The 27,684-nt window shown below is 42.3% G+C and overlaps 2 protein-coding genes across 2 annotated transcripts in view; one reads left to right on the forward strand and one right to left on the reverse strand.

Moving 5' to 3' along the window:
* LOC126191497 (collagen alpha-1(IV) chain-like) overlaps positions 1-14,521 on the reverse strand; it is a 594,967-nt gene extending 580,446 nt beyond the window's left edge. Inside the window, exon 1 of the mRNA XM_049932389.1 lies at positions 14,428-14,521. Coding sequence (XP_049788346.1) covers positions 14,428-14,514 — 87 coding nt within the window. The 5' untranslated portion in view covers positions 14,515-14,521. The remainder of the gene's footprint in view (positions 1-14,427) is intronic.
* Positions 14,522-14,660: 139 nt separating this feature from the next.
* LOC126191422 (collagen alpha-2(IV) chain) overlaps positions 14,661-27,684 on the forward strand; it is a 254,223-nt gene continuing 241,199 nt past the window's right edge. The window contains exon 1 of the mRNA XM_049932293.1: positions 14,661-14,771. Within this exon, the coding sequence (XP_049788250.1) occupies positions 14,703-14,771 (69 nt within the window). The 5' untranslated portion in view covers positions 14,661-14,702. The remainder of the gene's footprint in view (positions 14,772-27,684) is intronic.

Here is a 27,684-nt window from a genome sequence, read left to right on the forward strand (position 1 = left end):
AATTACATGACAAGAGAAATAAGCTACCTCGAAATCGGTTCCAAAAGCCGAGTCGAAAGAAGAATGTATTATTTCACACCCATATTTTACGACGGAAATGCGGAAATTCGAAAGCTGTGTTCTCCCAGTGACGCTTTGCCACCCACACTGCTTCACTGCGCTTCGTGTCTGCTCAGGAAGCTATACTTCGAGCACAGTGGGAAAGGAATAGAAAAAGTGAAAGGAGGAATTAACTTCGCGATAAAAGCGCGGTCTATCAGTGCGCAGCGGTAGTTTTCTTTGTGCTACAGGCGCACTGTATCTACTTTACTGCTCTCTTCGTCTACAAACTTCTGCTTTCGGTGTCTGTAACGTGAAACGTAAGTGATAGTAAGATGTTTCTTCACAAACATAATTCGACTTGACAGGTGTTCCAAAGCAGGCGAAGTGAGACGTAATGAACTCTGCAGCGCGCTGTGAGGATCTACGCCACCAGAACAGATGTAGTTTTTGTACTTCCGCATGTTCGTGTCAATGAACTCTTCCGAAGTTGCAAAACTAGAACAATTATTTTTTATAAACGAAAAGCAACATACTTTGACTGTCATTCAGTGTTTACTATAACTGTTAGCTAGTTTTGGATTACATACCCATAATCAATCGACAACTGATTAACTTACAAGTCTATAATCAATCGACAACTGATTAACGTCATCAAAGATGCTAATGAATAACTATGTGAAAATCAGTCAATGTCAAAAATACTCACTGTTTTTGAGGGTTACTAGGTCTGTGCTTTTCAGCACACGGACCACAAAAACGGGATACTGTAAGAAAACATTTTTGCAACGGACGTGGAGTGCTGATTCCTGGATTACGGAAAAATGTTATTCTTCAAAGTTATCCGTGGAGGGCGGTTGCTGACAATTCGTATGTAATGTGTAGATCCTAATTTTATGAACATCGGTTTCTTCATAGATAGTATCTTAGGGGCTTATTTTTCAATCTTGAGGCTGCTTATTTTTCAATCTTGAGGCAGCTTAAATTACAAATTGGGGATCCGAGCGCATTTACCCATCTTCATACGGTCCTATCATTCCAGACGATTTTTCAGGTATCACGTCGACGATCACGTTAGGTAAGATGCTAATAACAGACTGGTGTCCTTCAAGCATCAGTTTCAAGTGTTAAAGTCATAGCTATATCTATTAATCAGATGACATCCCAGTAGCCTACGCTATATTTTGTTCTTCCTTAAAGAAGTCAGTGTGTGTGCGTGTGCGTGTGTGTGTGTGTGTGTGTGTGTGTGTGTGTGTGTGTACGCGCGCGTGTGCGTGCGTATGTATACTTGCGGTTTAACTCTTAAAAAAGTCATTTTAATTCACCTATACTTAAAATGATGTTTCAGTTCTTAATTTAAAAGAAAACAGTGCGATTTCCGGTCCTCAGTATTACGTCGTTGCAACACTTAATGCACTGAAAGGCCAAAAATCTGAAAGCATTTAGTTTCCAGAGATGCCTTACCCACACCTCTAGGATGATACGAGCAGATACATGTGTTAGTAAGTTCAAGTTCAAGAGTTAAGTGTTGTAGCTACTTGCTGCAGTCACAAGCGCTACTGACAACTTGGATCCCATCGTCCTAACATAGAATGTCTCCCCCTCTTGACGCTAACATAAGAGCGTAACATGTTATGAATTGTGGCATAAGGTAAGAGTATCCTGGCGTACCAGACGGCAGATAAAGACAGGGCGCCACCACGGGCTTGTTTACTTTTTGCTGCGCCTAGCGGCCGCCCGCGCTTATCTGGAAGCACCCGCCGCGTGGGCGTAGCTTCCCGGGGCCACTCTCTCTCACTGTCCTCAAAACTCTCAGCGGCTGACTGCTTGTGACGTCCTCGTCGCAAAGCTGGCTTTCTCGCCAGTACGCCTCGTGTCGTGTCGAGGGTGGTCGTTGGTTGATTCGTAGACAGAGAACGAGCTAACTGACGTTGGTCAGTGTTCAATTCACCTCGAACACCATACCTATGCTGCTGCTTCTTTGATGATCAATATGTTGCACTTGCAGAAAGCACATTTGCATTGCTTCTTCAGAATTACAGTGGCAATACCTCACAAAGAAACAATATTTAAATAAATCGTTGCTCAGTTGCTAACTGCATTCAAAAAACCAAATAACGCCAAAACAACCATGCGACGTGGTGCAGTTGGCTCAGATAGAAGAGCGCTTGCAGCATTTAATACAAGGTTTTATTTAATACTTGGTGACTCTGAAGAAAGAAGTGGCAGGAAGATTAAACGGGCATTTTCCGTTGCGAGAGCGTCTCCAGGAAATCGCATATAAGCTGTGCTAATGGGCTTGCTCATGTACCGCCCAGCGTTTTGTAGTAGCTAAACGAGTCCGGTGACCTTAGGCGCTGCTACTGGCAGCCTGGATACTTTGCCAGCGGCAGCAGATGAATTTTGCGACAACCCACAGCCGAAAAAACCTAAATAAAGACATTAACGAGAGTGCGCCCCAACGCTGCAGTGTTCCAAAATTTGCAGAGAACAATATGCGTACAGATTCCAGAATTTTGTTACTAAACACTCTGAGGAAGACAAATGGGATGGTTGATTCAAGGGAGGTAGCACATAATCTTTCAAGGAAATAAAATAATGGTTGAAGGTCCTGTCGATATCGGGGGCATTAGAGACTTATTGCAAGATCGAACTGAGGAAGGACGAGGGTGCAAAATGTCAGTGTCCTTTTCATATTAATCAATCCGTCATTTGCATGAAGATATTTGCTGAAACCACGTACAACCTAAAACTGGATAGCCGGATGACGATTTGACACGCTGTCCCACCGAATGGCTAGTCATAGTAAAACACACTTGGACGAGGGACAGACTTGAACTGGGAAGATGTCTAGAGTGTACATGGAAGACAAAGAACAGGATAAAGCACGGATGCAGCGCTGAATGAGCTGTCATGTGACAAACTAAACGGAAAAACATTGAACCATTCCATCCGAGTTAGAGGTATGACCGTGTGGAAAATATTGTAAGGCATTCTGATGTATGGGTGCAGGTATGAAGAAGGAAGTGAAGAACAGACTTCAACGAAAATTGGCTGCTGAATTTAAGACTGTAGACTAGAGAGAAGAGCGTCATTGATTTAGTACGTTTCCAATGATGGAACGGATTAGCTACACTGGACTCGAGAGAAACTGAATTAATTATCCAAATTTAGGGTTTCTGTACATTCCCTTAAGGCCAAAACCAGGATGATTCCCTTAAATATGCGACGACTGATTTCGTGCCCTGTCCTTGTAAAATCCGAGGTTGTGTCCCGTTTCTAATAAACTCTTCGCTGACTAGATGTAAACTCCCAACCTTCCTATCCTTTCCCCGACAAATAAGATTATTTACTTTAATACTAATAATAAATTCGTTGTAAATATACTCTGCCCATTGTAGAGCCATTTATTGTCGCACTCTCTTCACAAACAATATTCCAAGTTTTGTGACCTCCTTTTTTGTTTACGTCCGCAGGACCGCAGAATGCCAAAACTTGTGTACCTTACATTCCTAAGAAATCCCCTTTCTTGCAGCGGCCTCTTTGACGGCTGCAGCGGGATGTAAGCTCTTCCAAAGTGATACAAACTTATTGCATCTACAGGAGGTGTCACACAGCACAAAACACAGGTTTTTCTGACATCTGTGGTGATCCATGTCACTCGTATATTCAGTCTATCCTGTATCGGCGCTGGAGACAGGTACAACCAATTCGAATAATTGTGATTAAATAAATTTTCATCTTCGGTATCTAGCCGGCACGAGGAAGACAATTATGGAGATAAATTACAAAGCCAGGAGTATTAGAAGAGCCTTACCACGCTCTGTCATAATTTTGAGTAATTTAGTTACCCTCCAATGTCTATGGAACTGTTTAAGGTACCGAAATAATGTTTCCGACAGGAGACAGTGATCTACGTGGTGTGCAGTTTGCCGTGATGTCAATTACTTACAGGTTTTAACATATCTACCTATGTGGTGTGTATTTTGCCCTAATGTCAATTATTCAGAATTTTTAATGTATGACAGAATAATTGGTGCGGTTTTTTCAAAGTGGAAATCCTTATTTCTCTGCCTCGTGATGACTGGGTGCTGTGTGATGTCTTTAGGTTAGTTAGGTTTAAGTAGTTCTAGGGGACTGATGACCATAGCTGTTAAGTCCCAAAGTGCGCAGAGCCATTTGAACCATTTTTGGAAATCCTTACTTTTCTAGAGAGTGTCGTGACCCACTGAGGATAGAAATATAGTGATATGTCACAGTCACAGTTTGCTGTAAAACGGGGTACAAAAAGAGCTGAAGAATACTCTAAAAATGGGGGAAAAACTGCCGGTAGAACACATATCAGTATAAGCCCCTTCTCAAGCGCCGTCGAATGCCGCAGAAAAGAGTAAATAAATGGTTTCTTTTTAAACAAATCACAATTGCGTAGCGAAAGTTGGACTACTGACCAGACAGCAAAATACTCACTCGCTTCGTTAATATAGTCAGAATCCTCATATCTCCACCCCCACCCCCTTGGTCTCCATCGTGTGAATGGAGACTTAGGTCTATTCAGCCCATACAAGAGAACATAAGTATTTTATTATGTGACTGACGTCTTTATTTTTTTTTATCTGGTTACGTGTCTTAAAGGTACGATCTCATCATCAGGTTTATTTTCACTGGAGTATATTCCCATGGTGCTTGTTTCCATAGTCATGCGCCACGCTCTATCTTTTCCGACATGCTGAGACGTAGCTTTCATATAAGATTTGATTTATAGCTTGCATGTTGTTTTTTTAGCTAGCTTGCATACAGCTGTTAATATCTTTGTTTGCCACATATTCGATCCATCTTGAGCTACATATACAAATGCTCCATGTACCTATTAAGCCATTTCCACTCTTAAATAGGACATATACAAGCCCATTTAATTTCTTTTATTCAGTTTATATCACACAGGAAGATATTATGTGGGCGAATGCGGCTACACAAGCAATCACAATGCGAACATAATATACTTAAATTGACTGTGATGGAATTATGCACACGAAACGCGTCAAACATATCGAAAAAGAAACCACAGCAAAACATTTATTTGCATGCAAAGCCTAGAGTACTCCATTCCTTAAACAACTGATGTACTGATTACGATTACTTCTCCGCGTCTGTTGCTGTAGTTATCTTCAGTTAGAAGACTAATTTGATGCAGCTATCAAGGTAATCTATCCTGTGCAAGCGCTTCACTTCTGCAGAACTTCTGCAGCCTACATCCTAGGCTTGGTCTCCCTCTACAATTTTTACCCTCCACACTTCCCTCCATCACGAAATTGAGAATTCCTTGATGCCTCGCGATATGTCCTATAACTGACCCTCTCTTTTAGCCAAGTTGTGCCATATTCAATTCAGCACATCCTCACTGGTTATTCCATCGACCAAACCGATTTATTAATATGAACTTCGAGATATAAACTGAAAATGTTGCTACTTCCTCTTCACTCCACTGCGTTGTCACTGGTGAAATACATACCCCTGTTTGTTGCCTACCAAGGGCATCTGACACGACTGGCCAACATCACAAAAGCGGCGGACCAGTGAGGACGTGGTGAGTGGGAAGAACCACCACAAACCCACTCTTTCTTTCCTACCTTCACCCCCAACCCCCTCCGCCTTACACCTTGCTGCCACTGCCACCATTGCCACAGTCTTGGGAGTGTGACTGCCATGTCACTGTCGCTTGCTTTTCTTCCGGACTGAATTCAGCCTTCATTTCAACTGCAAACGGTACAACTGGGAGTTATAAACATGTAAAAAGCTTCATATGTGTGCATTGCTCAATTCTAATCTTGTTATCTATTGTTAACACTGCTAGATGTTAGTTTCTTTCAGCGCTCAGAGCAAATAAACACAGCAAATGGGTGGTGAACAATTTCTATATCACTATCTTTGCGACAAAAGGTCGTGAGACAACTCTACAGGAAAGAAATGAAATGCAAAATGAAGGGGAGATGATATCAGGGCTTTTAGAACGGTTGTGCTACTCTATGAATTAGGTTTGAAGAAGACGTCAGCTTAGGTCTATAATAGATCAAATTATACAAGGCGACACATCTACGTTACAGCAATCTTGGACTAAAGTGAACTGAAGTTTCTGCAGATCGCTATATCTCACGATAGACATCCTTCAGACAGCATTTATTCCAGTTTATCCACTGTATGTCCTGTGGTATTAGTCGACTTAGTGCTGTTGGCGTCATATGCTGTGCTAATATTCACTGCCAAGAGTACATATTAATTGTATGTCAGTCTACTGCATTAATAGTGTAACAAGTCCGTAGATAATATTGCAACGAATATCATGCGGTGAATGTTTGCTGACTCCGAACACAAGGATGAAGATGTTGAAAATGTAATCGCATGTTTCAAAGTACTACATCGTATGAGGAGAGAAGTTATACGGAATATGTATCTCAATAGCTAAAGTTCTGATGAGTCCGACATCCCCTGCTAGGAGCCATTAACGGGCGAGATAGTTAAAGCAAACACGGAAAAGAGTGAGACACGAGGGGAAAAAATAGAAAAAAAACAGGAAACAACAGACACTCGAGCTAGTCCCCAGGCTTCCACAAAAAAACGTAGTCTCATATGGTCTTCAGGAGAGCAGCATCAACCTTTAATAGCTTCAGACAGCTCCAGAACTGGGAACAATAATTTTTAAGGAACCCAGACAGCAATAGCACAAACAAGAAGACAAGACGCTCGTAAGACGCCAGATGCATTACAGTGACTCGAAAAAGAAAAATAATGGTGTTGTCTTCTCTCTGAGGCAAGAAAATAAAAAATGATTTTATAGTGTCCTGTTTCACAGAATTCCCGACAGTACAGTACAATGCCGGAAGCAGGGTATTTTCATATTAAAAGTGGTCATCGCTTGGTGTACGCCTCGATTGAGTGTATGCAAAGCTGCACTGTCGTGCAAAAAGATTCATTTCATTGCATGATAACTGTCTGTATGAAGATCACATCAACGCACAAAAGTCCACTTCCATTAACAGATAACTTTTCTAGACTGAGGTGTTAATTAAGGTCCTCGACGATCATCTAACGTTAATCACTACCATACTATCGTTAAAAGAAATTAGTTGTGCCCGTGTATTTTTTTAATTCCAATCGGCAACTAAGGCTCAGGCTACCACAAACCACTCTCTCATATTCTAGTACTAACCGTAAAGTCAGTGTTGGTGGCAACTAAATTCCCACACTTAACTTCCTTTGAAATACTGATGGATCTTCCAGTCTTTTGTTCGAAGATCAGAATAATACACCAGTGTGAACCGTAGTCAGACAACTGCATCTTTATAGTTCGAAAATCCACAAGTTAGCAACAATAGTATGCGTTTCCATTGGGTAGTAAGAGCGTGCAAAAATTAGCAAGAGGAAAAAGAAGACAAGTTAGCAAGGGATCAAGTCAGTAAAGAACCATAAGTGTAAATCCATGCCCCTTTCCGGTGTGGAAGAGAAACTTTCAGTAGACGATGAAGGTCCGAAAGAATAGTAGATGTACGGTTGGAACCAAGCAATCTGTTTTCGAATGCAGCACTAAACTCGGAATTCTTTGGACATCGTAAAGAAGTAGTAGCAGCTCGAGTCCGCTATAATAGACACAGTATCGCTACAAAAAAATTGTCAATTGCAAAAATTACTACAATTGTCAACAGTTTTTGCCTAGTAATATGCTAATATCTAATCTTCAAACCAAACGACATTCAATTTCACTGCGGTTGTAATGATTACACCCTCAGAAGAAAGTAATCTGAAGTCACTAAACAAACCACAGCTTCTCCCTTTTTTAATCACATATATTTCGGTATCGTTTCTTTGGTTTCAATGAATTCGTTTATCTCTTGGTTTCACATCTACTTTAAAACAATTTTGCGCTAAATTTCTGGTCAACAAGTAAATAACAAAATAGTTATACCATAATTTTGTATTCTGACTAACAGAACAGCCACAGATGGCAATCTGGAGAACGAGGTTGCCTTTACCGACTAAGACAGACGACTGTATAAATCAAAGTCAGTTGTAGAAATAAGAGGTAAAATTCGATTGGTATTGTAAAAACTTGAAGCAAAGAGATGAATCATCTTTATTTGTCAGAAAGACTAGAGCCTCAATTGCTTTTTTACTAACGAAATATGGGAATAGAGAAATATGAATCAAACCCCTAAGATAATGGTAAATCCTCATGATTTTGTAGGCTACTTGCATCGCAAAACACATCAACGCCGTGAAAAGTTTATAGTTACGATTTATTTCGAGGCTACAGCACGATAAACGTCAAACCACCAGGCGCCTTACAACTTTTTTTCCGGTTTCCTACAGAAAAACCTTATGAAACTAAAACAAGATTAATAGTATGGTCCATATTAGGAATTCTTCATTATGTGACGTATTGTGCAAGTCATCAGTTCTATGGCAGTAGGCAGTGCAGGGTTCCGAGTGAAAAGAGAGAAAAGAAAGCAGATGTGCTTCCTGGAAGACTATGTATCCCCCTCCCTTCCCCCACCCCCCTCCCCTTATGGACGGAGAGGAATATTTTCGTGCAGCAAGAGTACACTGTTTGAGGGTTATCTATGACGAGAGCTTCTGACGGCCTTAAAAGATAAGTTGCATCGTGGGTACTGTGATAGTTGTTATTATTGCTGAAAGGTCTCTGTTGGATTCCTTTCATGTTTAATTTCTTAAATCTGTTGCCATTTATGGAATAAATTCCTCTTCTAAATGTACTGTGGCGTTTCTGACTATCTGGGAGGAGACTGAGCAGTGGAACGTGTTACTTTTACACATAAACAAGAACGATCTGTCACACTACTACACTTTAAAGCACAGTTTATATGTAATTCTTATATGTAATTCATGTCACACAGTCTCATACGGAACCTACATACGCTTTCTTTTATATACTGTATATGATAAGATACTGTCATCCCCCTTCCCTTTTGTGTGAGAGGATGAATGAGCATATGTATTTCTAGTTGCATGCTTGAGGGTAGCAGACAAGGCTGTCTGCTAGAGAACAGTAGGACCAACGTCGGAACAGGTAGCTACGCTTCCTAAAAGCAAAGAGGTTTCTATCCTTAGTATGGTCCTGTCCGTCCGTTGTCATGTTGGTATAGGAAGCTGCCCCTCTGGCCACTTCCGTTGGTCTTTGTGAGCCACCCCTCAGGAAGTACGCTCGGAAGTAAGGCAGTTGCTGTGTGGCCGTGGCGAGCGTCTGAAGTGGTAAGATCTCCGGCTAAGCGCGTGTCTGTTAAGTCCGTAGGACAATGGATTTCTTAAGTTCGGCCTAACTGAAAATTTAATCACTTTTATTTCGGGTTTAGGTCTAAAATATCCGATGTTATCTTAAATTGCAGCGCAGTGTAATTATCGTGTGAAGTTCAGATTATTTTTCGGTAGTTGCTTTGTTACTACTTTGTGAGTAACGTGGAACCACGTGTTGATCAGTAACTCTAACTAAGTTCATCAATCTTAAATCCGAATGTGCGTGAGATTATAACGTCTCGTCTTGAGAATATTTTTTTTAATATAGCAACTTTTCTTTATGCTTTTCTTTATGTTCAACCCACGTGGGGTGTACTTTGCGAGACCAGTACCACGTGCTTATATAACTGTTTGACCCATCAGGTTAATAGTAAGACGTTAGTAACCTGTTCAAGGTTTTTCTTTTGTCAATTGCTTTTCGATCTAATGTATTTTAATTATCAAAATTATTGTGGAGTTGTACGCTTTGTGTAAACCAAGTTGACCACGTGGAGCATGTGGTGTAATCATCAAAGTAGCCCTCAGCTATTCTTTTTGCGAAGACTTCACAAAGAGTTAATATGAATTTAGTATACCAGTGTGTGGTAATTACATGACGGACAGGATTGTGGTATGAACGTAATTTCTTTGGGTAAAAAACTGAATCTGTTGGTTGTGGTTAATTTCTTCTTGCTTATGTTTCAATGTTCTTCGTGTGTTATTTTATGAATGGAGTGTTGTATGCAGTTTTCCAAATCTTGGCTCCATATTTTATGTGTTCCGTAAGATTACAATCTCACTTTCTTTTTTTTAATCGTAAATAAGGCACCAGCTCAGTTATAACTCACGTATAATATGCGGAAATTTCAATGAACAATCTTAAAATAAATTTCCAAATATAAACTGATTTCTTTCTTTTTATTTAAATTCTCCTTTTTATATATATATATATATATATTACCGGTTTTGTATGACTATTAAAAGATTATCATTAATGTTAGTCTGCTGATGAAACAGTTGCCCAGTAATCCACGTTTAACGTCCCCAGACAGATCACGGCTTTTAACCCACTTTCATTGTCAATTAGCACCGATTTCAGTATACCAAAAATTAAAGTAACAATATTACGAATTCAGCATACCAAATTAAAGTAACAACATTACATTGCTGATTGAAAAGTATGTCTTGTAATAGTAGCGTGCCAAGCTGCGGGTAACGCTCGCACTAATACGACGACTGGTGAAAGATGGCAGAGGCAGTTGGTGCATGCCCTGTGACCGGAGCAGCTGACAGTTACCCACATTCTGATAGGCGAGCGAGAGAAACTTATTTACGTCCACTGTGCAATGTACAAAACGTACTGAAGCTCCTTAATATCGTCGTAAAAAGTATGTGTGTGGACGCGCAAGGTTTAAGAAGGTACAACACTTTGCTGGTCAAGAAAGGCCGAGTCACATTCACTTCCGTTTTTTGGGGTCAGAAGAGTTGAACACGACATACTTTGCGGAGGTGAGTGTGGTAGGAGATTGGGGGGGGGGGAATATGGAACGGGAGAGGGGAAGAGAGAGAACAAGTGCATCATGTAGAGATCTGCTGAAGCATCTGTAGTCTATCGCCACCAGATTAAAGTGATGAAGTCATTTGCTAAGATTGTCCCTCAGTCTCATTGTCTCCCTGCTCCCTGGCCCCTCCCCCTCCTAACACCGTCACGGACTTGAAGTCAATATTCCTGATTCACTTAAGGATCACTTTGAATGTCAAAAACTCGAATCTCGTGGATACTTCTATGAAAGGGCACGAAAACGATCAAGCACCGGCTAAAAGCTTCTCTTTTGCTGGAATAGCGCACTTTTTCTCATAAGATAGGGCATTAAGGGCTATGTAGAAAAATAATTTCTTATCTTTTCTATTGTCAAGCAATATATATCTTCACACATAGATTTAAAGCCAAATGTTGAATGATTCTCATATTGAGGAAACATTGACAAGAGAGGCAGTCAATCACTTTATATTTTCTTTATACGCGGTCCCTTTACCTGTGTACCGTCTTCACATTGTTGTACTATTTACAGAATGTTGCCTGGAGTATACACATTACACTTCGCTTTGGGATCTCTGAAGAGAGACGCGTGTCGAGATTGCACCTGCGCTTGTAATGGATACGATTTTAATGGCAAAACATCATTAGAGTCACTGTAGACAGTCGTCTTGTTTGGACATGTTCAACATTCCAAACATCTAATGCGCTACAGATTCACTGTAAGTAATTTATTATATCAAGCGACATGCACGAGTTATTAGATTCTTCTGAAAATTTGTAAAAGCTCGACACGTGAAATGTACGTATTTGCGTTTCAATATTTAGTGTAGAGAGCCTATGGAAACTTCACTTTTATCTGTAACGTCTGTATTACGTTTCCAGCCGAAAAATACATCCAGCGCCAGCGTAGCAACAATCACGTTCCTCAAGTCACAACTATGTTTCTACTCATAATGCATAAAGTTTGCTTCAACGCTCCGTCGATAGAGCACAAAGCATTATCATCTGAACACGTGGCGAATCAGCTTGACACAGAAGATGGAATAAGAAGAAGCTACATATAAATCGGAGGCAGTTTTCTTTCATTTTTGTACTGCCTTAAACCAATAGTCAGAGTTCCAGATACAAACAAAGAAGCTACATTAAAAACCATAAAATGAGCATAAATTATAGTGATTTTGTCGGTCACTTCCACCGAATATCTGTGCTAAACACAAATGCTTATTGCCTTAATACCATGACACGATGAACGGCACAACCACCAGTCGGCGTTGTAAGGTCCTGTCACGTCCCTACAGAAGTATTCAATGGTAGAAGTTAGTACTATGACTAACATTATAAACGAGCCATACTTGGAAGTACAGGAGAAGTTTCAGCTTTCTGACAGGAAGAAATGACGGCACTGTGTTTTGCTCAACGTCATGACCTCTCAGACGTACAGCACCTAGCGACGGTCCGTCGCGAGGGTCACCATTCCTAGCGCATGTGGTTCTATGTGGTGCTGGTCGCAACAAATAAACCCAAAAAATAACAAAAGTGCTGTAGAATCTCTTTAGATTACTGTTATGACATCAGGCGTATGCATTAACTCTAAAACTATGCTGAACGTGGGAGGAAATTATTTGTTACTAACAATCTTGTCACTTTTCACAAATGCCTTGTTGCACCGTGGCAAGGCGTCTACGGTAAATTACTGGCTGGTTAAATCAGAAGTGTCAATGCTGTAGAAAGTTTATTAATATGACAGACATTGGAATAAGACAACTGACAAGTCAGTATCTGCGATCTGTTAATGGTATTTTATTACTAAGGAAACAAGCATTGTACCGTAAAACCCCTCGATGGTGGTAGACTGTAATGACTTTGGCCGCAGCAAAGGTATTCGATACGAAGTGGAATAGTCAATGACAATCTTGCGTCCTAAGATGACAAACGTCACCGTCACAGTAGTAGCATTGTTGACAAGGAGTTGTCACGCTTCCCAAAGCAGACAAGCAACCTAGAAACTCGGAAAAGTAGTAATATGGTTCACATTAGATGTAGTTCATTGTATGGCAGTTGAGTTCATAACATGGAAGCCGTAGAAGACGTTTTACTGTTAAACAAACAAGAAGAACACGCTCCAGTATCCCGCGATGACATCGAACTGTCACGATTTTTTCGGCCACTTCCGTCGTAATAACTAGCCTAATTCGGAGGGAAGAGGTTGGTCACTAAATATCTTGACATAATGAGGCGATAAGCGTCGTAGCTACGCCTACTAACAAGGGAACCTCCCCATCGCACCCCCCTCAGATTTAGTTATAAGTTGGCACAGTGGATAGGCCTTGAAAAGCTGAACACAGGTCGATCGAGAAAACAGGAAAAAGTTGTGTGGAACTGTGAAAAAAATAAGCAAAATACACAAACTGAGTAGTCCATGTGCAAGATAGGCAACATCAAGGATAATATTAGCTCAGGAGCGCCGTGGTTCCGTGGTTAGCGTGAGCAGCTGCGGAACGAGAGGTCCTTGGTTCAAGTCTTCCCTCGAGTGAAAAGTTTGATTTTTTATTTTGAGACAATGATCAAAGTTCAGGCACTCACACATAATCAACTTCGCTCTCCAAAATTCCAGGACATGTTCAGATTTGCTTGGACATGTGCAGGATTTGACGGTCTACACACGGAAAAATTTGAAAATGTTAAAAACATATGTTTTGACAGAACACAGGGAAAACCGTGCGACTATGAAACTGTTGCACTCATTTGTTGCAGTTTATGTGACAAACTCTTATGTTTTCATCAGTTTTTGGGAGTGATTATCACATCCACAAGAAAACCTAAATCGGACAAGGTAGAAGATTCTTTTTACCCATTAGCCAAGTGTACAAGTTAGGTGGGTCGACAACATATTCCCGTCATGTGACACACATGCCGTCACCAGTGTCGTATAGAATATATCAGACGTGTTTTCCTGTGGAGGAATCGGTTGACCTACGACTTTGCGATCAAATGTTTTCGGTTCCCATTGGAGAGGCACGTCCTTTCGTCTACTAATCGCACGGTTTTGCGGTGCGGTCGCAAAACACAGACACTAAACTTATTACAGTGAACAGAGACGTCAATGAACGAACGGACAGATCATAACTTTGCGAAAATAAAAGAAGTAAGGTTTTCACTCGAGGGAAGACTTGAACCAAGGACCTCTCGTTCTACAGTTGCACACGCTAACCACGCGACCACGGCGCTCCTGAGTTCGCATGATCCTTGCTTATCTTGCGCATGGGCTACTCAGTTTGTATATTTTGCTTATTTTTTTCATAGTTCCACACAATTTCTTCCTGTTTTCTCGATTGATCTGTGTTCAGTTTTTCAAGGCTTATCCACTGTGCCAACTTATAACTAAATCTGAGGGGAGTGCGATGGGGAGTTTCCTTTGTGAGTAGCGTCATCCTAGGTGGAGGGAAAGGTTAGCAAGACAGTTGACATTAGGCGTATTTGCCCGTACGACATGTGGGCACTGTAACAGTTAGCAGCGCTGGCAGCGGCCGGTCGCCATGGCAACAGGAGTGCGCGCGAGTACTCACCACAGCCGCGGCGGGCGGGGCGGCAGCGAGCAGCAGGGCTAGGGCGGCGGCGACGCCGACGAGGGCTACGCCGGCGAGCCGCGGCATGTCTGCGCGTCCGCAGCGTACTGAGCGCGCGCCGCAGCCTCCGGACGCCGGCCGGCCTCCCACCCCCCCGGGGCGGGGGTGGGGCGGGGCGGGGGCGGCGGCCGGCGGCGCGGCTCGGCGGCGGCGGCCAGAGCCGGGCCAGTGGCTGGCCGCCGGGCGCGCCGTCACCACGCGTCGCCGCTGCCGCCATGGTCGCTCTCGGGGCCCGCGCCGCTCTTCTGTGCGCGCTGGCCGCCGCCGTCGCCGCCTCCGCCGTGGTGAGTACTCGCCCGGGTCTCTTCTTCACTATCTCACGCGCCGCATTTCTATCACTCTTCCACCACTGCAGTGACTCCTATTTTTAAGGTTTCCCGCCACAACTGATAGAAATAACCCTTTCCGAGTAGAAAATTCAATTTTTATGCACGGTTTAGGCGGCCGTCTTCGTCAGTTGCGGCGAATGACCGTCATCCGCAGTTGGCTATCTGACGCCAACACAGTCTCGTTGGAGGCCAGGGAGCAACCTAATTAGCTATCTTATGTTCTTCGGTGCCGTCATAATTACAGTCGAAGAATGGTGCTCGCGTTACTTTAGCCATAAGACTGTGGCTAAAAATCAGAGGCAGATCCGAAAATACGATGCAAAATCTGCATCCGATAGAAGATCGACTACGAATGTACGAAAGCGATGAGATAAAGTGCATCGCACCAGAAGCAGATGGAAGAGAGAAGCTATAAATTCGTGATGATCTGTCAATTCACACGTCTGCAAAAAAGACTGCTGCTTCTGTCTCGTGGTTCGAAATGAGCGAATTATGAATCGATCTTGTGTTCCTAAAAAATCACATATAACTTAATCTGGTACGCCTATTCTCAGCTGATAGTGCGTTAAGCCTAGGAGCGGAAAATCGAGTAAAGGGGGATTTGCTGCACTAAGTTACTAACTGGAGTCCAGAAGAGTAGAGTTTTGCAGAAACGAGGACGGGTCATATCTGGCGATTTCACGCGTGTGTGACTAATGAAAAGATGGAGGACTGGATCCAAATGTCGGTAAATATTGCCCCTGTAATTTAACAATTCGCCACTTCTCTTGACAATATATCGCATATATGTACGAACGGAAACAGAGGGCGAAAAAATGTACAGACTTGAGTTCCACAACGAGATATCAGTAAGAACAATTCGAATCTGTTTTGCTCAGATTTGGGAAAGCTGCGTAAATCTGAGAAGTGAGTGCCGCGTACAAATAACAAAAATACCGTAGTGTGTTATTGCAGTAGTAACCTGCTTGCTTCCAAGTGATGTCTAGAAGTCGATATGATAAGCGCGAGACATATCCATAATACGGTTAACAACAGTTGACTGAATGATACGTAGATTATAAGCTAATTACAAGATATGTTTTTCATTACAACCCTTTAATTGTATCATGTAGGTTGGTTCTTAGTGCTCCCGAGAGCTCTAGAGCAGAGCTTGCAGAAGTTTGAGATAGTATTACTTGGGGCTTGGACAACTTAAACACCACCATACTACGACACACTGCGGATTTTCAGAACGATCAGTGACCCACCGCCTAAAACAAAGGAATGGCTGAGTTTTCAGGCATAAAGTAATGCTTTATATTCAGTATTGGGTATTGTACAGAAACTTAACCATGTTTCGTGATACAGTATGGCAGCCTTTTGTGTAGAGGATATTGCGTATTAATCCATCAGCTGTAAACGTCAATCGACCAACAGCATTTGGTCTTTGGTAACATGAGTGTTTTCTGCTATTGCTCGCCTTTTACGACAACACGAAGAGTGCACCACATCGCTACATCACGACTGACTACTGAATATAAGAAGCAGTTTCTGACAGTTCTACGTCTGCAGAACGTACAAAAGTGTTTGACACACTAACTCTGAATGTGTAGCCGATAGAAACTGATTTTCAGCACTTCCTCACAAAAAATTCAGCGTTACTAGCCAGTACTTAATGGCATTGAGAGAATACGTGTCTTGAGTATGCGACTACAGCTACTCGATCTGTAGCAAACGCTCCACGTGAAACTTGCAGGCAACGCCCGACTCCGCAAAGGAGCCGAACTGGGAACTGGGGTGTCAGCGATATGCTCAGCGGCGGCGCTACGTCCGCTTATGGACGAAGAAGTCGTGCCATCCAGTTTCCACTACAGAACTGACATAACATCTCTCTGCTTTCCATGTCTCTCTCTCTCTCTCTCTCTCTCTCTCTCTCTCTCTCTCTCTCTCTCTAATGGCATTACCGTCCGTGTTACGAGGATAAGTCTCAATAACAGCTGTTCAAGCAAATGTATTCTGACAGTACTCATTACAAAATCAGTGTAAAAATTAAGTATATGTACCCGGTGATACTATTGCTAATAACTCGCACCCATCCGTGGTATTCTTGTTTGTGACGTTCAAGCATAGATTGGAGCCTGCCTCGGGTTGCGCCCTGTGTGTTTCTGGATAATATACCATAGCCAGATCTGAAATTAATGTTTTATTAAGGCGAGAAGTAACTGTCGTCGCGGGTGACAAGTGAAACATCTGGCCAATTTTGAACTAGTGGTAGTGTTAACTACTAGAAGGATGTGCTTGCAGCAATAGGATTCTCTAGGAAGAAAGAAAGCATAGTAAATGGCGTACTGGCTGAAAAATAAGTCGTGAAATACACGAAATTCTGCTAAAGAAACTTATATCACTTGAAACCATTAGGAACATACGTTCGTGAACACTGATTCACTCGTCCTTGCAAACTTCTCAAGCGTACTGAAATTAAGAAAACATTCCAAAGGTCTACAGCAATTCTAAATGAATTTTGTCGAATTAAAGTGTAGGTGTAAGATACTGAAAGAGATAACGTAGTAGTTGGAATACCAGACCATTATGATATGGAATTCATGGATTCTCCTAAAACAGATCGGGCCAATACTGTAATGATTCCTTAAATAGATCACAGCCTCTTGCTGCTCCCGTCCTCCATTTAGGTAATGCTACGTCTCTAGTGGATTGGTAACCGTTAAGTCTCCGCTATAGAACGATAATCGTATAAAAGACACAAACGCGTATTGCGTTACTCATTTTACTATTTAAAGGAACGGCAAACCCACGATGGTGCTCAAATCTGTTACGATGGCAAACTTTCACGGAAGTGTTAGCTAAAATTCGCGGTTGTAATCATTACAGAAACAGATTATGGGTTCCTTCTGAGACAAGTGCAACTTCACTTCCTCTGCTCGGCGTTGTGTATGCTTTGATTTCTTATTGATACCATGCTAAAGTCTGCAAATGCACTAATTTTCTGTTTTCACGATTTTACGCGCCTTATTTATGCGATACGCAACTGTGGCACCGAAACGAAACTGCTACCATTTTAACGTAATACAGCGATCGGTGTATTTCAGAGATTTTCGCTATAATGGTTCTGCTGTAAAATCCATAGCATACAAAAAATCCACCCTGTGCAACTGAAAAACGATGATTCGTGAGGTAACGAATTCATCTTAGCTGCTTGTACGTAAAGTTGTCACGCTTAGTGTATCTGTAACTGAAATTAGATTTTTGTGCTACTTAACGGCATGTCAGTTAACGGAATATACGTTCCGATGGCCGTTTGTGAAGACATGTGCCGGACCGGGACTCGATTCCCAACAGTCTCAAGGACTGAGCGACCTCCATCAACTCATTAAACCGACTCAAACCTACAACGCATTGGTTACTCCGCTAAAACAAAACCATTCTTCAATTCTGTGCTCATGGTATCCATAGTTGTTAAATACATCTGAAATCCGTTTTTGTAAATACAAATTTTTTTTTTTTTTTTTTTTTTTTTTTTTTTTTTTTTTTTTTTTTTTGTAGCTGGAAAGACGTTCATCCCAGTAACACGGTCCATGCAAATGCAAACGTCGTGTATGGGCAGATTATGACTGGTCTATGTTAAGCTCAGAGAATGGGATTCTTCATACGGGGGCTGTTTGCAACTATGCCAGAGCGTTTAGCTCACACGGCATACTAGCCGCATACAATGCAACCATCTGCCCACTCTCCCAGATTCCGTTCTGGTTCTGACGGCAGTCGCCACTCGCGCCCGGTTTTGGCACAGCAGCACTGCCGCTGCAGAAGGCCAGACTGTCTGAGATGTTCCCACGCGAGGTGATACGGCGTAGGCGACATCCGCTGAGAGTTACTGCTCACGCGAGACGGTGCAGATGTCCCGCGCGACAGGGAGACGCTGTGCTTGTCGCTAAACGACACTCGTGCAAAAGGCATTCCGTTTTAACCTTTAACACAGTTCCAAGCCGTTGGCGTGACTTGACAAGTGAGACTCTTACAACTGGCAGTCAGCGCGGCGACGTGTTTGAGAGACTACGTTGAAACAGTAGGAAAGATCTAATCTGAAATGTGTACACTATCTGATCAAAAGTATCCGGACATCCGTATGTAAAGCGGAAACGACCACCACACGTCACGAGAGGCAGACTCGCCAGTACGGAGGAAGGGGAAAAGGGGGAGTATTGTGTTATGAGTAGAGAAGCACTAACAGTAGAATGGATTGTCAAGAGTGACTTCGAAATGAATGTGACCTGCGTAATAAATGCATCAGCGACATTTCAACTATTCTAAAGCTGCTCGACTGTTGGTGATGTAAATATGAAGTGGAAATGCGAAGGAACAACCGTAGCTAAAACGACCAGAAAGAATTCACGTACTGAAGAACGTGGATCGTAAAGCATTGCGGAGGGTGGATGCACAAACAAAAACAAAAAAGGCCTCAAATCAGCGAAAGTAATCAGTAGTGAGTTCCAAGCATTGCGGAGGGTGACTGTAAAAACTCTAATTAAGTCCGAGGAAGGAACCACTCGTGAGCACCAGTAGTCCGGCTAGCACAATGACTGCGTGTAGTGTGTAGAAGAATGGGGTACACTGGCCGACCAGCTCCTCATACGCCACACATTTCTGTCAGTGGTAAGCGGCGCTTGAGGTGGTGTAAAGAGTGACGTCACTGGAACTTAGATGACTAAAAACAATTGATTTGGAGTGATGTAATACGTTGTACCCTTTGCAATCCGATGGAAGGATCTGGGTCTGATGAATGCCTGGCGAACATTATTTGTCGTCATTTGCAGTGACAACGGTGAATTACAGATGAGGTGGTGTTACGGTATTAGTTTTTTTGTGGTTAGGGTGTGGTCCCTTTATCACACGTAAGGAAACGGTAAATCCGGTACGATAACACATTTTACAGTCTTGTATGCTACGTACAGAAATGTAACAGTTCGAGAACGATGACTGTATCAGCATGACAACGCATCCTGTCATAAAGCAGCATCTGTGGGGCTATGGTATGTGGAGAGTAACATTCCTGAAACGGACTGCCCTGTCCAGAGACCCCGTCTGAACCCAGCCGAACATCTTTCGGATGAGTTAGAACGTAGACTTCGACAGGCCCCAAAGTTCAACATCAGTCTTCTCTGGTTTCAGCTCTTGAAGTTGTATGAACTGCCATTCCTCCACAGACATCTCGTTGAAAATGTCCCCAGCACAGTTCAAGCTGTCATCAGGGTGAAGGGTGGACATACCCCATTTTAATGTCCACAAGTAGGTGTCCCGATTCTTTGATCAGATAGTGTACAGTCTAAGAATCAATTAATGACATTAGCTGCCAGTGGGCATTTATTTAAATCACTGGAGAAAGTCGAAAATTTGTTCCGGACCGCGATTCGAACCCAGGTCTACTGCTTACTAGGCAGATGCGCCATCCGGACACTGCGGTCATAGCAACTGCACGGACTAACCTAGAGCGCATCCCGTCTGACCTAAATTCTCAACTGACGCACGCACACTATGTAGCGCCATCTATTCAGTTGATTGCTGCACCATGAAAGAGGACAACAAACAGAACGTCACCATGACTTAGCCGCCTGCGGATGCAGATTTGAACCTTTTCTTCGGAGCAGAGGTGGTGTGCCGCTGCTCCACGCATTGCCGTTTTGTTCATAGTTCGAAGTGATGAGTCTATTTTCACCCTCTGCGACAATGTTCGGCATACAGTTATGACGATCAGACTTGTAATGCGCAAGCATTTCCGCATAGATGATACTTCGTTGCTCTTTATGGTCTTCCGTTAGGCGACGAAGAACCCAGCGGGCAGAAACCTTTGAGTAACCAACTGGTGGACAAATGTCTCAGCACTACCAACAGAGACGTCCAGTCGAGCAGTGAGGGTCTTGATTGTGATATGTCTGTCACCTTCAATGAGAGTGTCAGCATGTGCCAACATTGCAGAAGTCACAGCTGTGTGCGACCGGCCGATATGCGGGAGATCGGACAGATCTGCGCGACCTTGTTGCGATGACGACAGGCGCCTCATCCAACGACTTACCATGCTTTTGTTCACTGCCAGGTCTTCGTAGACATTCTACAAGCGCCTATGAATATCTGCGATTCCCTGATTTTCCGCCAAAAAAAACTCAATAACAGCTCCCTGAGCCGGCCGGAGTGGCCGAGCAGTTCTAGGCGCTACGGTCGCAGGTTCAAATCCTGCCTCGGGCATTGATGTGTGTGTTGTCCTTAGGTTAGTTAGGTTCAAGTAGTTCTAAGTTCTAGGGGACTGATGATCTCAGAAGTTAAGTCCCATAGTGATCAGAGCCATTTGAGCCCATTTTGAACAGCTTCCTGCTTGGAACGCACCTCCATTACAGACGCCATTTTGAAGACTATGTACAGCGCCGCCACCTATCGGAACTTGATTAAACTACAGGGGTTTAAGTGAGAATATTCCACGAAGACCCACAACAGATTCCGCATATTTTTCAACCGAAATTGGTCGAGAAAAAATGCGTTGCAGTACTATTGAACGCCCTCGTGTAATGAATGTAAATTTGCCTTAAATCTCGATAAAAGAATGATAATGCTCATGAGTAACACAAAAGATCTGGTAGTGCTCGAGCACACAAATAGAGGCATTCCGCTGGATTTATTACAGCGATAAAAAGAACTTTGTGTAACGTTACGAAGCAGTGTATGGTGAGATTAAGAAGACTCTTCAGATAATGTAGTTCATTATCAGATCTGTGGGAAAAACTACCTTTTATTATTCTTTCAGTTATTTGTGGTTTTTATCGGATCGATATGGGAAAGAGAACGAAGGAATTCGATGCGTGATACTAGAGCTGTAAGGGGTATGTTATTACTAGTATATTATAAAGATGATTATGGAATTCACATCAAAATCTGTAGAACAAACATGTTGTATCTTTCATGAATCTGTGCCGGGAAATATTTAAGTAACAGCTATTTGAGACAGGCCAAAGGAAAGTAGGAAGATTAGTCTTTAAGGTCCTGTTGGTGATGAAGTCGTTAGAGAGGAGCACAAATTCAGTCAGGGCAGGGGCGGCGGCAAGGGGGGGGGGGCTATGGGGGAGCAATCACCCGCCCCTCCCCCAATGGAACATCATATTACACTGGGTAAAATGACTTCAGAAATCAGCGAATATATTACTCCAACAGATTCATTCATTTTTATATAATTATGTAGCAATGTAGGTTGTATTGTATTTCAAACGCATGTTAGCAAAAGAATAAGAGTAGCAAATAGCTTACAATCTAAACCAATAAATATCATTTAACTTAAAATGGGCGTCTTATTATTTATTAATACACATTTTCTACCCTGAACTCCAAAACACTTACCAGAAACTACTTGAAGCAAAACCAAATTTTATCAATTTGTCGATGGAGGACCCCAACTCTCCTTTTGTTAAGCGATATTCCATTCCCCCAAACGCCGCCCCCCCCCCCCCCCCCCATTAGCCCCGGCCCCCCTTGACCTACTTCTAGAATCGCCCCTGAGTCAGGGTAGAGATGGGAAAGGAAATCTGCCGTATCTTTCTCAAAGGAACCATGCCAACATTCGTATCAATCTGACTCAGGAAACAACAGAACATCTAAATCTGCATGTCCGGACGGGAATTTGAACCGTGGTGCTCCCGACTGCGGCTTCAGTGCTTTAGCTGTAGCACCACTTCGCTGTTTTCGGGAACAGACTGTACAACAATACTGTTACCCCTGTCAGATATCTCGCGTAAGTACCATAAGGAGAAGATAAGCGAGGTTATGGCTCATATGAAGGCTTACAATCACTCTCTTCCGAATGGCAACCGTGGGTGGAGCAGCATGTGAGTGACTAATCGTAGTACGTTTTAATCTACGTCACACACTGTAAACTGGCTTTTATTTAATATAATGTTTAATACAGATCACATGGTCGGAATTTCCATACTCAGAAATTTGATCAGATCGCTCTGTGAGGACGTGTCGCTTCTAAACTGTTTCCTTTGAACATTTGGATTCAATTAAAATTCCAAAGAACTCCCGCGAGATCAAACGCCAGAAGAAAATTAGAAATTATTATTGCCAGTAAACATCAAACGGTACATTTAGTGGTATCTACCCCGTTTTCACACCATTTTTACGCCCAGCGTTTCGGCAACTTCTTTAGTTATCTTTAACAAGATTTGCGAGGGGATGGGTTTCGTATGCTCGCTGCCTGTGCTCCGATGTGATACCTGAAGATCATTAGGTCAATATTAGACACACTGTGTATAAAAAATCCAGCGGGTTTGCATACTTTCTAACAATCGTGCCTGCAACTAGTCATAAATCGCTCCTTACGGTTCCGTGACTAGAAATGAGTACGCTAGCTTCCCATGTGTTTGTTGTAGTACTTTACTAAAATAAAAAGAGCACGTATACGTCGCAACGAAAAAACAACAGGAAACAATATAAAATGTTCGTGATGTGTGATTTCCGAAAGATTCCCTAGATCAAAAAATTAGGGCACCAGATCTTGTCTAAACTTGAACTAATTTCGCTTTTGAGAGACAAAAATTGCCTGTCCTCAAACCCTCACTCCTACCATCAACATGAAAATGAGTATCGGTCTGTTCCACTGCAAGCTAGTCGCCCTGTTCCAAGCCCACTGGTCCACCGGAACGGACGAGCAGTTAGCGTTTGCTGTTCACACTCGTATCGATGCTACCTCGTGAGTGAGCGAAAGGATGACAGAGGAGAAGAGAAGAGGAAAGGGAAGACAGCAGAGGGAAGCAGAGGAACAAAAGAGAGGGCACGAAAAGATTGTAATCTGAGCAAGCGCGGGGGACCTCCTTGCGCAGTTCCGTTGATTTACACCGCGAAGAGTCGCCGTTTGCTTTGCCTCAGGTCCGCGGTTCAGCCGCGTGCTATTAGCATTGTGCAACCACGCCGTCTGCGCATTGCCGCCATTGCGATGGCATCTGATGGCAGTAGGTCTTACTCGAGTAAGAAGAGTTCAGAATTATTTTTACCACAAGTTAAAGGAGACATATACATCACAGAAACTGAAATACTAAAACAAATGGTGACCCTGACGAAGCCACCCCCGTCCCTCTCCTCTCCTCTGAAGAAACTCAAGATGACGGATGGTGCCCAACTACCATCATGTCTGTGATTCTGCCCTGAATGTCTCGGGTTTGAATCAAAGAGAGTGCGATTTTCCTACTTTTTCGTTATTTTGAGTCGACTTTTTTCTATTGTCGATGTGGATAGGATAGCTCATGTATATTACCCCTTCCCACACGATTTCGGCAAAGTAAAAGAAAATCAGCTCTGAATATTGGAAATTTACGAAAATTGCATTCTCGGAGATTCGAACCCGAGAACTTAATGGCGCAACTACAGACGTGAGGTCAATTAAACAATTTCCGCCATTTTGAATTTCTTTCGAAAAGGGGTCGGGGACAGGAATGCTTGCGTCAGTGCAATCCTTTGTTTTGGTACTCCATTTTCATGCTAATGACATAACCTCATTTATGGATTATTTCAATGAGTACATTGGTTCTCAGCTACTGGTTATATATTGACTTCTTGACGTCCATCTCCGAACAAATTGGTAGCTCAGTAAGTAGATACGAGGCAAGAAAGTCGAACGATAATGGATTTCTATTCGGAAGCTGGTTTTTCTGTAACTTATATTTCTTTAACCTCTCCGAAAACTATATGCATGTGTAAATGATAAAATGCATAGTGTTTCGTATTCTGTTTTATTATAATGCCTTTTATAAATGTCTGGATACGCCAGACCGGATGAGAGTGTGGGAAGGCATATGACCACCACGTGTGCATGTCCCTCAAAGCACTGTGTTACAGACGTCAGTTTTATGTATTCAGCATTATGGAAAGTAAGCTCTATTTTCGACACCAAAACTTATCATGACTTTAAGTCTACATAGTAACAACCAGTTGCATCAAACCAGTCTCAGGACTGAAGACCACAACAACAACAACAGTAACAACCAGTACATCGTTTTAGATTTTTCTGCTTTTGATGAAAATGGTTAACCGATATGTCTTGCCACTGGTCTGCATAGGTTCGATGCATATAAGAGTGTTCTTCGTAAGCTTACACATTGGCGATATAGATCACAGGCCATTATAATCGATGTTTCTTTTAGAAGAGCAACCGAAGATTGTATTCAAATCAGCGAATTTATCTGAAAGTACATGTCTGAGAACAGATTAGAAGGTTCAATGCAGAAACAATGAACTACAAAAGCGTTCGTAAAAATGAAAATCTGTCTCATATATATCTAGAATCGCCAATGCATCTCTCTCTTGTTCTGGTGAATGACACATTTCAAAATAATATTTTATGAGTTGTGGCCTTCCACTTAAAGTCTCAATACTACTTTGCAGCTTGTTAAAAGAGCAAACACGAGTTTGGAAATGGAATTGTTAAAAGTTTTTGCTGTTTTTCCAAGGTTCTGACGTAAAAATCCTAGCTGAAGCAAACTCTATTAGCAAAATACATAATGAGAACAGTAACAGACCATGTGAATAATCGGAAAAGTGATGCAAATGTCTTTACCTTCGCAGAGAACTGATTAAGGTAACGCCTCAACCTTCCGACCCATCATTGGGCAAATTCATTAGATTTTATTTTTACTATAATTGATCACTAAATGAGGAGATTGATCACCGCCCTTAAATTATATCGATGTGAGCTTAGTGTGTGGCACTATCAATGTCCAGGTGACACTCTTATTCTTGTTGAGTCCTCTCAAGTTCTAAATATCTACAGTAACACACTTTCAGCCTCGTAGGTGGGAGGGAGGTGTGTAAACTTCGTGCTCCACGAAATCATATGAGTCGAGACCTACGAACGGGATGGTTAAGTGCAGGAAGTATCTGTTCCCCATGCGCATCCGATATGTCGACCCGGTAGGTTCCGTCAAATCCAACGGCCTTGCCGCAGTGGCAACACCAGTTCCGCCGCTCCGGTCTCGGAAACTGACACACAGGTGGGAGAGCGGTGTGCTGACCACATGCCCCTCCATATCCGCATCCAGTGACGCCTGTGAGCTGAGGATGACACGGCGGGCGGTCGGTACCGTTGGGCCTTCATAGCCTGTTCGGGAGGAGTTCAGTTTTTTAGGTTCCGTCAAAGGTGGTACCGAACATTTGTATGTCACTGTGGTACCCTGTTTTGTTGGAAAATTAAGTCCTCTTTTTTAATTTTTACGTCGCGCTATGATGCATTACTAGTGGTCCTACGAATAAAGATACACGTTGTTTGTTATAGTTCTCTCACAGAAGATAACTAGGTTGAAAACCTCAAAACTCTTTCAGAATAGACTGCCAGAATAATGAGATCACGCAGTTTTTTGGATTGAAATATCCAGACTTCTCTGTTCTGACTTTCCCAAACTCACAAAAGTTCATCATTCAAATAATTTGTTCGAATCCTTTACATAACGACCATAAAATTCTCATAGAACTTGTGTATCTTTACCTCATCATTCAGTAACAGTCTTTGTACTAGTTGTGGATTATACGGAATCAAACATATCTAACTGCAACTGTTGGCCAGCTTTCCGCACTAACTTCTGCAAGCTCCACAGTGCACTATCGTCTACTGTGTCAATTGTATCTTCAGTTAGAGCTTGTCTCTCTGTTGTGAAACCACTCGAACTGCCGTTAGACTGACATCAAAAGAAATGGAACGACCTCCATATTGCTGTCTAAGTTATCGTTGAACGGTAACAATTTGTTGCTGTGCACGTACTCTGCTGCGATCGGCCGTAACGTTAAAAAACCATAACGACCCTCCTAATATACAGCCATTCAGCCAGGACAACTTTTTTACATAGACATACTAGCCTATACTGCCTGGCTCCTAATAACAGCCATATATCCTCATCAATTTTAAGTTCGCCTTTGTGAATACTGACATCAGCAGCACATTTAAAAACCCACACTCGAAGCCGTGATATCCGCGTTTCGAGACAGCATCACTATCCCAAGCCTATGGAGACCATTGTCAACCTACACATTTACGGATACATGGTTTATGCTGTGAAATACCAACATCACATATTCAAACCTTCCTCTGTAAGGCTGCTCTAGTACCTTACATTTGTAATTGGTTTTGGTGAGGAAATATCCTTCAGAAATCGTCAAATGACTTTTAATCAGTGTGTAATCCTCATATTTCTTAGAAATGTGCAAATCAATGACGACTGTTGAATGATTAGATTGGATTAGATTTACTTTCATTCCAATTGATCCGTAGTGAGGAGGTCCTCCAGGATGCAGAACATGTCAGAAAAACAATACATGACAAATATTTACAACTCAAACAAATAAGCTAATGTACCATTCCACAGGTCCCAAGTGGAATGATCGTCATTTTTTAATGGCTACTACATGAAAGAACCATTTTACAAATACTAATGCACTGAATTTAAAATAAAAATGTTTTTTTATTAATTTATAAGGTAATAAACGTGCAATACAACTACTATGACTTCTTTAAAAGTGCGTCGTGTACAAGCGCAGCAGACAGAAAGTAGTCACCCCCCAGGAGCCACCGCGCTAATACAGGGTAACATCACTTGTAGTCTAGATGATGTAACATTTGACGCAAAGACTTTAAAAACAAACCTGTATTTGTTTGTGTGTAAAGGTGGGTGCTGGCATTGTTTCCAAAGTAAAGATACGTCTGCGTCTAATTGTAGGTTTACCCAGTTTACGGGGTTTATAGAAAAACAAATAATGACCACATGTAGTACGTTGTACAAGAAAGTGAACTGGTCATTTTTCAAGTGGAATCCATGCCCAGAAATGTACAGTTTCGGCCCTGTGAATGGTC

This window comes from Schistocerca cancellata, chromosome 6, assembly GCF_023864275.1.
Source record: "Schistocerca cancellata isolate TAMUIC-IGC-003103 chromosome 6, iqSchCanc2.1, whole genome shotgun sequence".
NCBI lineage: Eukaryota > Metazoa > Arthropoda > Insecta > Orthoptera > Acrididae > Schistocerca > Schistocerca cancellata.